General features: G+C 37.0%; 1 protein-coding gene across 1 annotated transcript in view; it reads right to left on the minus strand.

Moving 5' to 3' along the window:
- LOC145265378 (uncharacterized) overlaps positions 1-12,994 on the minus strand; it is a 51,121-nt gene that overhangs the window by 23,513 nt on the left and 14,614 nt on the right. Inside the window, exons 2-4 of the mRNA XM_080121170.1 lie at positions 10,901-11,051; positions 7,814-8,049; positions 2,971-3,112 (exon numbers count right to left, since the gene is read on the minus strand). Of these exons, the coding sequence (XP_079977296.1) occupies positions 2,971-3,112; positions 7,814-8,049; positions 10,901-11,015 (493 nt within the window). The 5' untranslated portion in view covers positions 11,016-11,051. The remainder of the gene's footprint in view (positions 1-2,970; positions 3,113-7,813; positions 8,050-10,900; positions 11,052-12,994) is intronic.

Consider the following 12,994-nt stretch of genomic DNA (forward strand, 5'->3'; position numbering starts at 1 on the left):
AAATCCGACTCAAGGAACTACGAATAAATTTAAGAAAAAGAAAATACCCATCACAACTTATAGACAAAGGGATCCAACTTGCGACAAATATACCAGTAGAAGATTTGAGAACCCCTAAAGAACGAAACAAAGAACAAATCCTAACATACGTCTCCACACACAACACAAACAACCCAGAACTTTTCACAGAGATAACGAAAAACCTCGTCCTACTTAACCAAAACAGCAAACTAAACAACTTCCTTAAAACAACAAAAATAATAAAAAGCAAACGCTAACCCAAAAACCTAAAACGCATTCTTACCTCATCCAAACTCAATCAAGACGCAACAAAAGGAGTCACAAAATGCAACAAACAACGATGTGGAGTCTGCAACATAATATTAGAGGGAAACACATACACATTTACGAACCCCATACAAACATTCAAAATTAAAAAAAACCTAGATTGCACCTCAAAAAACGTGATCTATGTAATAAAATGTCCAGCATGCGATAAATCCTACATAGGCGCTACAAAAAACCTTAGTAATAGAGTAGCCCTACACCGATCCAACATCAAAATCGCGGAAAATAGACACCTACATGTATCACAACATATACACACATGCAGTGGAGGCAGATTCGAGATAATGCCCATCTTCCAAACTGACAACTACTTCTACTTGCTAACACAAGAAAAAAATTTCATAGCAAAGTTTAACCCCGCCTTAAACATCTCTCCATAATTATACACATAAATAGGCAAAACACAAAATACACTTACACGCATGCATGCTTGGGTAGGTGTGCACCCTCACACACGAAACAACAAAAAAAGCACAATAAGGCACACGCACACTTTCGCGGGTGCGCGCGCCCATACCCAGTACAGTGCCATTTCTCTTAACTAAACAAACAACTAGAAATTAAACGTATGTATGGGTATGTGCGCGCGTGTGTGCGTGTGTATATGTGTGTGTGCGTGGGTGTGCACATATGATTGTGTATGCGTGTGTGTATATGTATATATCATCTGTTATCTATGCTACATCTTGTTTGTATGTATACGTGCACTTATGTTTGGGTGACCGAATCCATGTATTCATATGTGCTTGGATTGGAAAGGAAACTTCAACCAATATATACATAAGGTGGGATGTATGAATATGTATGTGTGTGTGTGATTGTGAGTGCATGTGCCCATATATATATATGGGTGAATGAGTGTATACACATCCGTATGTATGTGTGTGTATATGTATATATATACATATGTATGCACATGTATGAGTGGGTAAATGTGTTCGTGTGGATATGGATATACGCGTATGTGTGAGCCCCTGCATATGTCTGTGTGTGTGCATGTGTGTGTGTATGTGTATGTGCCCACATAGTATGTGGATGTTTGTAAGTGTATGTGCACATACATATATGTGTGTACATATATGTGTGTATGTGCGTGTATGTGTGTGTATATATATCTTCTACCTATTCTCCATCTTACTTGTGTGTGTGTGGGTGCGTGTACGTATGTCTGAATGATTAAGCGCATGTATACATGCGTGTTTTGGTTAGGAAAAAAAAAAAAAAAAGTATATATATATATATATATATATATATATATATATAAAATAAAAAAATAAAAATAATTGTTAGCGGTGGATGTATGCGAGTACGTGTGTAAGTGTGTAGGTGGGTATGTATATATGTATATATGTATGCTCCTACATATATTTCTATGTATGTACGTGTGTGTATATGTGTGTGCCTGCGTACGTGTGCGTGTGCATGTGTACATGTACATGAATGTATATGTATGTGTGTGTGATTGTGTGTGAGTGTATGCTATACATGGGGAAAGAAAGTCTTTAAAAAGAACCCTAAAAAAACCATAAAAACCTTCACCATATGGACTAAAAAACACTCTTTGAAAATAAATTTGACCGGACACTGTGAACACTTACAGTTGGAGACAGAATGTTTGAACACCAACAACAACAGAATGTCTGAACATCACTCTGAAAAACATATTTAATATCAGCGGAGGTAATTCTACAAACTCCCATTTTAAAGAAAAACTTTTTACGAAAATATCTGAAGAGAGCACACCCGAAGCTCGAAACGCGTTATAAAAATATTTTAAAATAAAAATATGATGAAAATCTTTAAAAAAAAACACAATTGTTGATGGCTACACTCTTTTAAATATATATATAATATATATATATAATACACACACATATATAATACACACACACACACATATATATATATATATATATATATATATATATATAATACACAAATATACATATAATACATATATATAATACACAAATATATATGTAATATTTATGTCCTTAAAGGGACAAAAATAAATAAGACAACAAGGAGGTAGAGTTAAAAGATTATGTATTTACAAAAAGTACAGAAATAATGGATTGCTGTCATCACTGCTGTTCATTTTGTCATCACGAATCCATGTAGTAATAAAGGAGATCAGAATAACAAAATCAGAGAAAATTATGTCGTGATCCCAAACGGATCCAACTCGGAACAAAAAACATTCAACTTGGACCAAAAAGCATTCAATGTCCCAAAAAGGATTCAGCTTGGGCCAAAAAGGATTCAGCTCAGGCCAAAAAGGATTTAGCTTAGGCCCAAATAGATTAAACTCAAGCCCAAAAGGATTCAACGTGGGACAAAATGGATTCAACATAGGCCAAATGGATTCAACGTGGCCAAAATGGATTTAACTCTGGTCAAAAACGAATTCAACTCTGGCCAAAAATGAATTCCACTAGGGCCAAAAAATGTTATATTTAATCAAAATGTATATCATTAAATCAAAATATTCGATTCAGCAGATTCAAGAAAGTCAAATTCATAAAAATGTATTCAGTTTAGCAAATAAATATTCAATTTAAGTAAAAATTGAATAAAAATGCAACATTTTGGAATGTAAATCTTTCAGAATAATCCACTTACCTTCACGTGTCTCAGCAATGATTCGAATGTCATAATTTGAATTGTCGTCCATTCTATCTCGGGTCAGTTTGAAGGTCACTTTACTTCCGGTTGTGAAAATTGGGATGAAAGCATCATTGTTCTTGTAGAAATCGTACGATTTCTGAAAAGTTGGGAAACAGAAAAGAAAATGGAGATTTTTACATTTGCAATTCATTTAGAGAATTTCAATGGACAACGGATAAAGACCCCCCCCCCCAAGAAATATGCGACAAATAATCACTGTCATTATTTGGATGACTTGGATTACAATTCTTATCTTGGAGTTTTATTTTTACCATGTTTCGGTCAATCTAACCAGCACTGGTTGAACTTAGGAATCTATAGAATTTCAAATATTTTATTTATTTATTTATTTTTTTATTCCATTTTCACCCAAAACAAGGCATAGTGCCACTTTGATGCAGGGGACTACTGTTAGGGCCATTAGTTGCAAGGATACTATGTAGGGAGTTGAGCAGCAAGATGTCTGTTCACATTACACTTGAACTTCTGCATGTCAGTGCCGTTTGGAAAGCAGGAACCCAGAAGGGAGTTCCAAAGTTTAGCAGTTTTGGGGAAGAAACTATCAGAGTAGAAGGATTTCTTACATCTAAGGATCTCTACTGTGTAGGGGTGGGATTTTGCTGCTTGTTGGGTTCTATCAGACCTCAACCCCGACCTGCACTGGGGTTTTTTACTTGTTACCAATTAGGCATGATTAGTCACCCAGGTTGAACAATGCCTGGTGGTGACCTCTACTTTTTGACCCCTATTCTTCATCTCACTCAACAGAGATTTTAAAACAACCTTTCCGTTGTTTATAGATGCGTAACAGGAACAAATTCTCGTTTGTCTTTCTCTTAAAAACCCCACCCCGGCACTGATGTGATAAGCGATAACTATTTATTTCCCATTGAATTATTTTATTTCTTCTGGACATTTCTCATAAACATCTGTTTTTCCTTGACCAAGTGTCAGCATGGCCCCCCTGACCATACCTCATCCTCTCCCATCTTCTCTTCCTCTATTTGAAAAGCAAGATCATCTGGTGTCGCCAGGGATCTCGTCATAGGTTTGTCGGGGCTATTTACGTCGAGGGAGTACAAGGGCTTGTAGCTTGTCAGAACATCTACCATTAAAATATTTGTAGAACAAGCAGAGGGATGCAACATTTTGTCAATGGGACAGAGACCTAGATGACAGTTCAGGACTTATCAGATTGGTGACTCTCTTTTGAATCTTGTGTAGGAGCGAGAGACTAGTAGCAGAAACATGACAACAATGCCACATACATGGGCGAATGGTGGCTCTGTAGAGTTACAGGATACTTTTAAGCAAGTAATTTTCTTATCCTTACCCTTAATTAGGGTATTTTTGTTTTTGCAGTGATTTTGTTTTGTGCATATGGGAATTTCCCATACTCCGAATTCACAGAGTAAGCATTAATGGTAAGATGATGTTGAGTGTACTCGATTTTGTGTTTGAATCCGCGCTGTGTGTGCCGACGCAGCACAGCCGCTAGTATAAAATAAAAAGCAACACTCGAGAATGCCACCAACAAATAGTAATCAACTCAAACACAGTATTTATATATATTAAAAATTAGTTTTATTTAACAGTAGTTTTTTTTTATTAGTGATCTTTACATCATCAATGCTCTGATCCGTATTTGGCATCAATTGAAATGAATGGCTCTCATCTTGGGGAGGCTCTATGTTTTGACAAACTTCTGGGATTGACCTATACTCCTGATCTGAAATGCAACACGTCCATCAAATCTGTTACCAAGGTAGCTGGAAAAATGGTGAGATTTTACCACTCCAGTAGATATCTCACTGCTGATGCAATTCTCTATCTATATAAAAGCCAAGTATGTCCAAGGATGGAGTACTGCTGCCACATCTGGGTAAGAGCTACTAAAAGCAGCTTATCCTGCCTTGACAGAGTACAAAATAGACTTCGTAGCTTAGTGGAGGATGCCATTTTCTCTTCCCTGCAACCTCTCTCCCACAGAAGAGACGTTGCGAGCCTGTCTTTGTTTTATCATTATTTCCATGGCAAGTGCTCGTCTGAGCTCCAATCTCTGGTCCCCCCCTCACCAATTTTTCACGAAAAACACCCGTCTAACTGAAACCACTGTCAATAACTTTCCCCACTCTTTATCTGTTCCTAAATCAAAACGTAGATTCCATGAACAAAACTTCTTTCTTAGAAGTGCACGCCTGTGGAACTCTGTTCCGTTTGCCTGTTTCCCACCTGATTACAACTTGGATGTCTTCAAGTCCAACATAAACAAATTCCTGATAAAACGCCTCCATTAAGTAACCCAATTTATTAAATCTCCATTACTAACGATTACTACGATATTATCCCATTGATTACTGTACACGCAATAACTCTTATCCTCGAGTGGCCTCTGGGCCTTGATAAGTGGTGACTCCCATGTAAAAAAAAAAAAATGGGAAGTATTAACTCACTTTTGTCTGGTAATCCATGACGAAAATTAGGAAGGTTGATATTCAGCAATATGGAATTAAAATCTATCATAGTTTTATCATTTTATCAAGGCCCGGAAGCCGCTCGGGGATAAGGGTTATTTCATGTATGGGATAATATCATAGTAATCGTTAGTAATGGAGATTTGATAAAGTGTCTTTCTTAAGGGGGCGGTTCATCAGGAATTTGTTTATGTTGGACTTGAAGACATCCAAGTTGTAGTCAGGTGGGAAACAGGCAAACGGTAGAGAGTTCCACAGGCGTGCACTTCTAAGAAAGAAGCTTTGTTTATGGAATCTACGTTTTGATTTAGGCACAGATAAAGAGTGGGGAAAATTATTGACAGTGGTTTCAGCTAGACGGGTGTTTTTTGTGAAAGATTGGCGAGGGGGGAACCAGCGATTGGAGCTCAGACGAGCACTTGCCATGGAAATAACGATAAAACAAAGACAGGCATATTGGAGTGTATTTCCTGGTAAATAATTTTTACATCTCGCAATGGAGTTAAGAGGACTAAATTAGTTTGATTTTTCCCGCGTATAATCGAAATTGCAATGCTTCTGACCTCTTTGCTATAGCTATATGCGAGAAGACAAATTTAGTCCCTGTAGAATTTACATGATTTTTGGATGAAGCATGCAGTTAACATTCCGACATCTGTTTGCGTGGGCGAATCGGTGTTTCCCCTGATCTAGCATCCATTTAAAAACTTGAAAATTTTAAACTAATTCCGATTGAGTTATTTCCCTTTGAACGTAGATAGCGAATCTGTTTGTGAAAAAAAACGGTTCGCTACACATGAAAGTAAAAATTTGTTAACGTAAAAATGTGTCTTTAAATATATTTTTTAAAACTATTTTCAAGGAATTTAAAATGTGTCTTATGAAATAAAATTTATTACTAACCTTCTATTAATTATTATAAATAAATGGTACTTGTACAGTTTAATGAAGACATTAAGAAATGAAAATATCGAAAAAAAGGTTATATTGTATGTATCTCTATGGGGAGATAATTCCATGTAAAGCGCCGAGGCTCCCTCCCCATTTTTAATACTAGCTTTTCTTCCTCAAAATCAAACCTTTTGCTCGGTATCATAACAAATTGTTTTTTTGCTATAAAAAAAACTACTTGATGAAATTAAGTGAAATTTTTTTCTGGAGAACTTCATTCCATAACTGATACATACAATATAAACATCACAAACATGATCTCCCACAACACCAAAAGCAGCTTCATTGCTGCCATCAGCCAAGTATTCGCCGAGATCCTGCTGGCGCCTGTGGAAAAAGCATGTTCCTAGTTCTACTAAAACTACTTGATGAAATTAAGTGAAAGTTTTTTCTGGAGAACTTCATTCCATAACTGATACATACAATATAAACATCACAAACATGATCTCCCACAACACCAAAAGCAGCTTCATTGCTGCCATCAGCCAAGTATTCGCCGAGATCCTGCTGGCGCCTGTGGAAAAAGCATGTTCCTAGTTCTGGACCCATATCGAGACGGTGATTGAAGCTGAAGGTTGCTACATTCAATAGATGTCAGTTCTACTACATAATCAAGTTACCTGAATTTATTTTTTCAATAAAAGTTTAAAAAAAAAGCTGCAGTGTTGTTTTCTTTAAAGTGACACTTTTATCGTTCCACCCTGTAAAACAATTTGGTCTGGTCTAAAAAGTAATGCAACCCGCAATTATTGGACGTTTTCTCTCCAACTTCTCTCTGTTGTTTCGCTGTCTCAAAAATATGTTGATTACCTTTCAACGCAAACACATTCCTCTTTATTATTTACTTTCTTCCTATCGCAGGAAGATGTGACACAAGGCCAGGAAAGTTGGGAAAATCAAGTCAGTGCCCCTAAAGAAAGAGCACCCTAGCCTTTTAAAAATTGCCTGGGCAGTCTTGTCAGCATTTCCTGATAGGGGTGCCTCAGGCAGTAAACTATAAACTTACTCCACCCAAAAGATGGGTAGCAATGACCTGGGAGAGTAGACCCCCTAGGACTACCCAGAACCACACCTCAGCCCAACAGGTCAATTCAATGATAACATGGCCAAGACTGGTATGAATATAACAAACGCATTGTTTGTTCTGCTGTTGATTGTAATTTGGCTCTATTTGAAAGTCTCTTGCCATCTCGTGTTGCCCGAGGTTTAAGTTTGACAAACAAGTAATACCGAGTTGCCAAGTTAGAATGACAACAAGATAGTGGAAATGAGGCTGTCATTTTTGGAGTATCAAAAAATCGCTCAAAACTCAAAAATTAAACAAAATACTAATAGAAATCCACCGAATGAATGTCATCGTGAGATTTACTTACCAATATTGCACTCGTGCTGTCGCCATCGAAAATGTAGAATTTCATGTCTTCATTCAATCTCATCTGCTTAATCTCCAACTGGAATTTCGTTGGCTTCTGTGCAAAACTTGCCAGCGTAATCGTACATTCTTTTGGGATACTGCTTCCAGTTGTGCCACTCCGACCAATAATAGTTGTCGTACCAGTTACAGAAAAGCTACTCGTACCATGGCAACTACTTTGCTGATCAAGGTAAACTGAAAGAAAAAAAAAATGTATAAACTTTGAGGTTATGGTATTGTTGGTAAAGTTCTTGAAATTATCAGCTCTTTTCTTTCTGATCGAAGCTTGTGAGTAACTCTTAATGAAGTATCTTCTTTTTCTTTTCCTATCAATGCTCGTGTTCTTCAGGATTACATTCAAGGTCCAACACTGTTTCTCCTCTATATAAGTGACCTTCTAAAGAATATTATTCAGAAAATTAACATTTATTCTGATGATACCGCTAGTCTGCTTTCCAGTTTAACTCACGGTACTCTTCTGTAAAGGAGACTGAAATGTCGAACAACAAAGATATGTGATAGTGCTATGGCATTGCACTAATTAAGGGCAAGATTAAGGACAGCTTGGATGGTTTGGACATGTACTGAGGGCCAACATTGACATCATTGCAAAACTCGTTTTTGTACTGGAAGTCGTTGGAAAATTACTGAGGAATAGTCCGATGATCAAATGGGTCAGCAGCTTGTATTAAAATTAAAACCTGTAATCGTCTCACATGGAGACAGAAAGTCAACCATTACAGGCCCTGCTGTTAACACATAAGAAAGAGGTGACGGCTCAGTCCTCTTCTGCTAAACTTTCACAAAAAGCACTCCTCTAGCTACAACTGCTATCAACAATTACCCCCACTCTCTATCTGTTCCTAAATCTAAAACACAAATTCCATGAACAAAGTTTCTTTCCTAGAACTGCCCGCTAGTCTGGTTTCCAGCTGACACTTCAGTGATGTTCAGTATGGCTTTTGTGGTTTTCGTTCAACAGTTGATCTATTAACTGTTTTAACTGAACAGATCTGTAGGTTTATGGATAATTTAGGTGAGGGTAAGGCGTTCGACAGAGAGTGGGAACCTGGTTTTCTACATAAACTTTGAGGTTATTGGATTGGTGGTAAAGTTCTTGACATTGTTACGTCTTTTCTTTCTGATAAAAGTTTGTGAGTAACTTTTAATGAAATTGTCTTTTTACATAGGAGTCACCATTTATCAAGGCCCGGAAGCCACTTGAGGATGAGGGTTATTGAGTGTACAGTAATCAATGGGATAGTATCGTAGTAATGGAAATTTGGTAGATTGGATTACTTAAGGAGACGGTTCATCAAGAATTTGTTTATGTTGGACTTGAAGACAACCAAGTTGTAGTCAGCTGGGAAGCAGGCAAACAGAAGAGAGTTCCATAGGCGTGCAGTTCTAAGAAAGAAGCTTTGTTCATGGAATCTACGTTTTGACTTAGGCAAAGTCAAAGAGCGGAGAAAATTATTGACAGTGGTTTCAGCTAGACGGGTGTTTCTCGTGAAAGATTGGCGAGGGGAGACCAGAGATTGGAGCTGAGACAGGCACTTGCCATGGAAATAATGATAAAACAAAGACAGGCTCGCAATGTCTCTTCTGTGGGAGACAGGTTGCAGGGAAGAGAAAAGGGCATCCCCCACTAAGCTACGAAGTCTATTTTGTACTCTGTCAAGGCAGGATAAGCTGCTTTTAGCAGCACCTGCGCAGATGTGGCAACAATACTCCATCCTTGGATGGACTTGGCTTTTATATAAATAGAAAATTGCATTCCTATCAATGCTCGTTTTCTTCAGGGCTCTAATCTAGGTCCAACAATGTTTTTACTCTATATAAATGAGAAGCCTGCGAATATTATTCAGAAATTAAACATTTATGCTGATGACACCACCCTTTATTCTAGTATTGCTTTTTGCCCATCTTTCTCGGAGCAGTTTAAATATGTAGTTGATCTAGAAGTTAATTTACGTTCTATTATGGACTAGCCTGGGTGCCCGGCGTTGCCCGGGTGTTTGGAGGTGTGTGTTGAGTAAAAAAAAAAAAAAAAAATGGTAGTAGGCAGGCAGGCTCGAACCCGTACCATAAAGGAGGAAAAGAATGTGAAAAAAAAGTGATGTCTTTGCTGTTGCTTCCATCACCAAACTAGAAGTGGCGAAGGTTTAAATTAAGGCTAGTCAAGAGGGGATGACTATCGAAAATATCAGCGAAAAAACGACCCTCTTCCCGTAGAAATGTGCCCAGTTGAAGGTGAAGGAATTAATGTTTTTAGCCAAATTTTTCGATATTTGTCATCCGAAGAGTCGCGCTTCAAAACGATACAAATCTTGTGAAAATTTGTCGCCTCTGTCAAAAGTTTTAGGCAGACATACAAACATACATACATACATTTAAACAGATTTTTTCCCTTTATATTATAGACTAGTGGGGGTGCCTGGTATTGCCCGGGTGTTTGTAGGTGTGAATATAGAAAAAGAAAAAGTTGAAGGAGAAAAAGAACCTGTTTTGGTAGGCAAGTAGGCTTGAACCCGAAGCCTTGAGGCGAAGGTAGAAAAGAGAGTGACAGAAAACGTGATATTTTGCTGCGACGCTAAGAGGGCAGAGAAGTGAGAATGGTTGAAATTAAACGATTAAAAAGTTAAGGTGCATAAATTTAACAAGGTCAAACATCACACCATAGGGGAATGAAATCATGCACTTAACCTTGGCTTTAAGTTTTCTGCGTATTTGTTTCCCCAAGATGTTAGGGAAAACCAGCCCTCCACTAAAAGGGGAATGTCCACATGAATAGCAATTGTCTGATATGAATGTGTTTCCCGACATTGATGAAAGCTTATTGCTTTTCTGGACGAAAATAAAAGAGAAAATATAGAAAGATTTAGAAAAATCCAGAAGGTTGCAGAACCTTCAATGCTTCCTGTTTGCTAAACTAATTCATAAGGATGAGACGACGATGTCACAAATATAATAACAACAAGGATAATGATAACTCCATTAGAAACATTGTCAATGAAGTACGAAAATAAAGTTTGGAAAAACTTACATGTCTCTCCAGACCTTCCTTCTGGTCGCTGTTGAAAATCATTTTGAGCAAAAATTTCTTGAATTAAAATAAAAATGATGGTCACAACCATCAGACGTATTTGAACCGTCCTCATTTTAGGGGCCAAAATGTAATCAATCCAATAGCGGATCTGAAAAGAATAAAAAGTATAATATTACATATCGATTTGAGTAAAAGCATACAAGTTAATGTTTAAAAATGTGTGGTGCGTCTATGGTATAAAAAGAATGTTTTATTCATTCTTTTTGTTATAGATGTTAGAATTCAAAATATCTAGTGCGTTTATGAAGTAGAATGCGTTCAATTTCTGTTCGGTTAGTGATATATACGTGTGTGCCTTCAATACATTTATGGACTTTTTTGTACAAGAATTTAAAATGGTCATAGAAAATTCAGTTTGTTATTGCTATACTGAATATAAGATGACTCAAAATTTATGATTTCAGATTCAAATGAATAGCTACAGCAGGAATTGGAATACACCCTACTAAAGCCTGAGTTTCACAGCTGGTAAATTTTTAAAAAATGCAATCTGGACATCAGGACACTTTAGAAGAATGATATGCAACAAAATTCTGTTTTAAATTTGGAAAAATGCCCCAGAAACGTATGGGATGCTTCAGACTGCTTTTGGACCATCTTGCATGAATTGAGTATCAGTTTTTGAGTGGCATAAGAGATTCAAGGAAGGGATGATGAGAAGTGCGGGAGGAATAAAGAAATTAAAACACCAAAGTTGATTGGCCAAATAAAGAATTTCATAGATAAGGACCGTTGTGTCTCTATAGAATAAAAGTTTGTCTTATACTTGGAAAAAATGCCACAAAGATGAACGGAATTCTTCTCATACGTTATATATCCCCTCTTTTGGAAATAGGCCACGATTATGAATATCTCCCGTATCAAATAATCCTTATACACTGTGAAATTTACTTCATGTATGAAAATCAAAGAGGAGGAGATATAACATATGAGAAAAATTTGGAATCAAGTCTCCCCTTGCTGTTATTTCGGGTCAATTGAAACCATAGCACCAAGTTTTAGTGTCCCCTCTATCAAGGCAAAAGGTTTTGGGGAAATATCAGTTATTTTGTAATTCATATGCAAAACTAGGCAAACAAATGACTATGATTGAAACATTGTATGGCTGTAAAAAAGTGCCAATGGATGATCCCCTAATATACGACCTTAAGGGCAAATGTCACATAGCCCACTACACAATTCAGGCCATTAACTTTCCAACAAGCCTTCATTTGTTAAATTCTGATTGATAGTCACTGAGATTTGGAACTTATAAAATTGCCAAAAAAGGTGGCATATATATATATATATATATATATATATATATATATATATATATATATATATATACGTTTTCTTTTTTATTACCGTATCTTTCTGTTAAGTTACATTATTGTTTCAGCTACTTGGCCATTTTTTTTTTGGCCGCCTGTAGCATCCTCAGACTTTTACAGAAATGTTCGCTATTTTGGGATGAGAGAGTGAAAGAGTGAATGAGGTCAGGGGGGTGCGAGGAGGGCGGAAGAGATAGAGGAAGGGAACAAGGGGGAAGGTGGGGGGGGGCGGCGCATTGTATGTTGATAATGTTTTAGTTTGGGGGTTTAGGAAACTTGTAGGGAAGTCTGGGAAGTTTATTTCTGGTGTGGTTGAGGGCATAGGGATACATGGAGGGGAAGGGGAATATGTGGGGGTGGGAGGAGAGGGTTACTTTAAAAGTCTTAATGTTAAAGTTTTCATGCGTCTCCTTGGTGAGATGATTTCTTGGTAAGTATGTCTTGACCTATTGAGTGTTCGCTTATGTTTGAAGGCGAGGGGGGGGGGCTATGATTCGGTTTATTTATTTTTAGTTTTTATTTTGTTGTTAATTGTTTGGAGGGGGTTAGTTAAAATACAGTAATAGATAGTTAGATACGGTAATAAAAAATAAAACGCATATCTGCCCTACAACGGTATTGAGCACTTTCTTCAGTTTTTATTAATTACCATTTCCACTATATATATATATATATATATATACATGATGATGATGATGATGATTGTGACGTCTTGTCA

The sequence above is a fragment of the Euprymna scolopes genome, chromosome 40, assembly GCF_053919585.1.
Source record: "Euprymna scolopes isolate OS-2025 chromosome 40, ASM5391958v1, whole genome shotgun sequence".
Lineage (NCBI taxonomy): Eukaryota > Metazoa > Mollusca > Cephalopoda > Sepiida > Sepiolidae > Euprymna > Euprymna scolopes.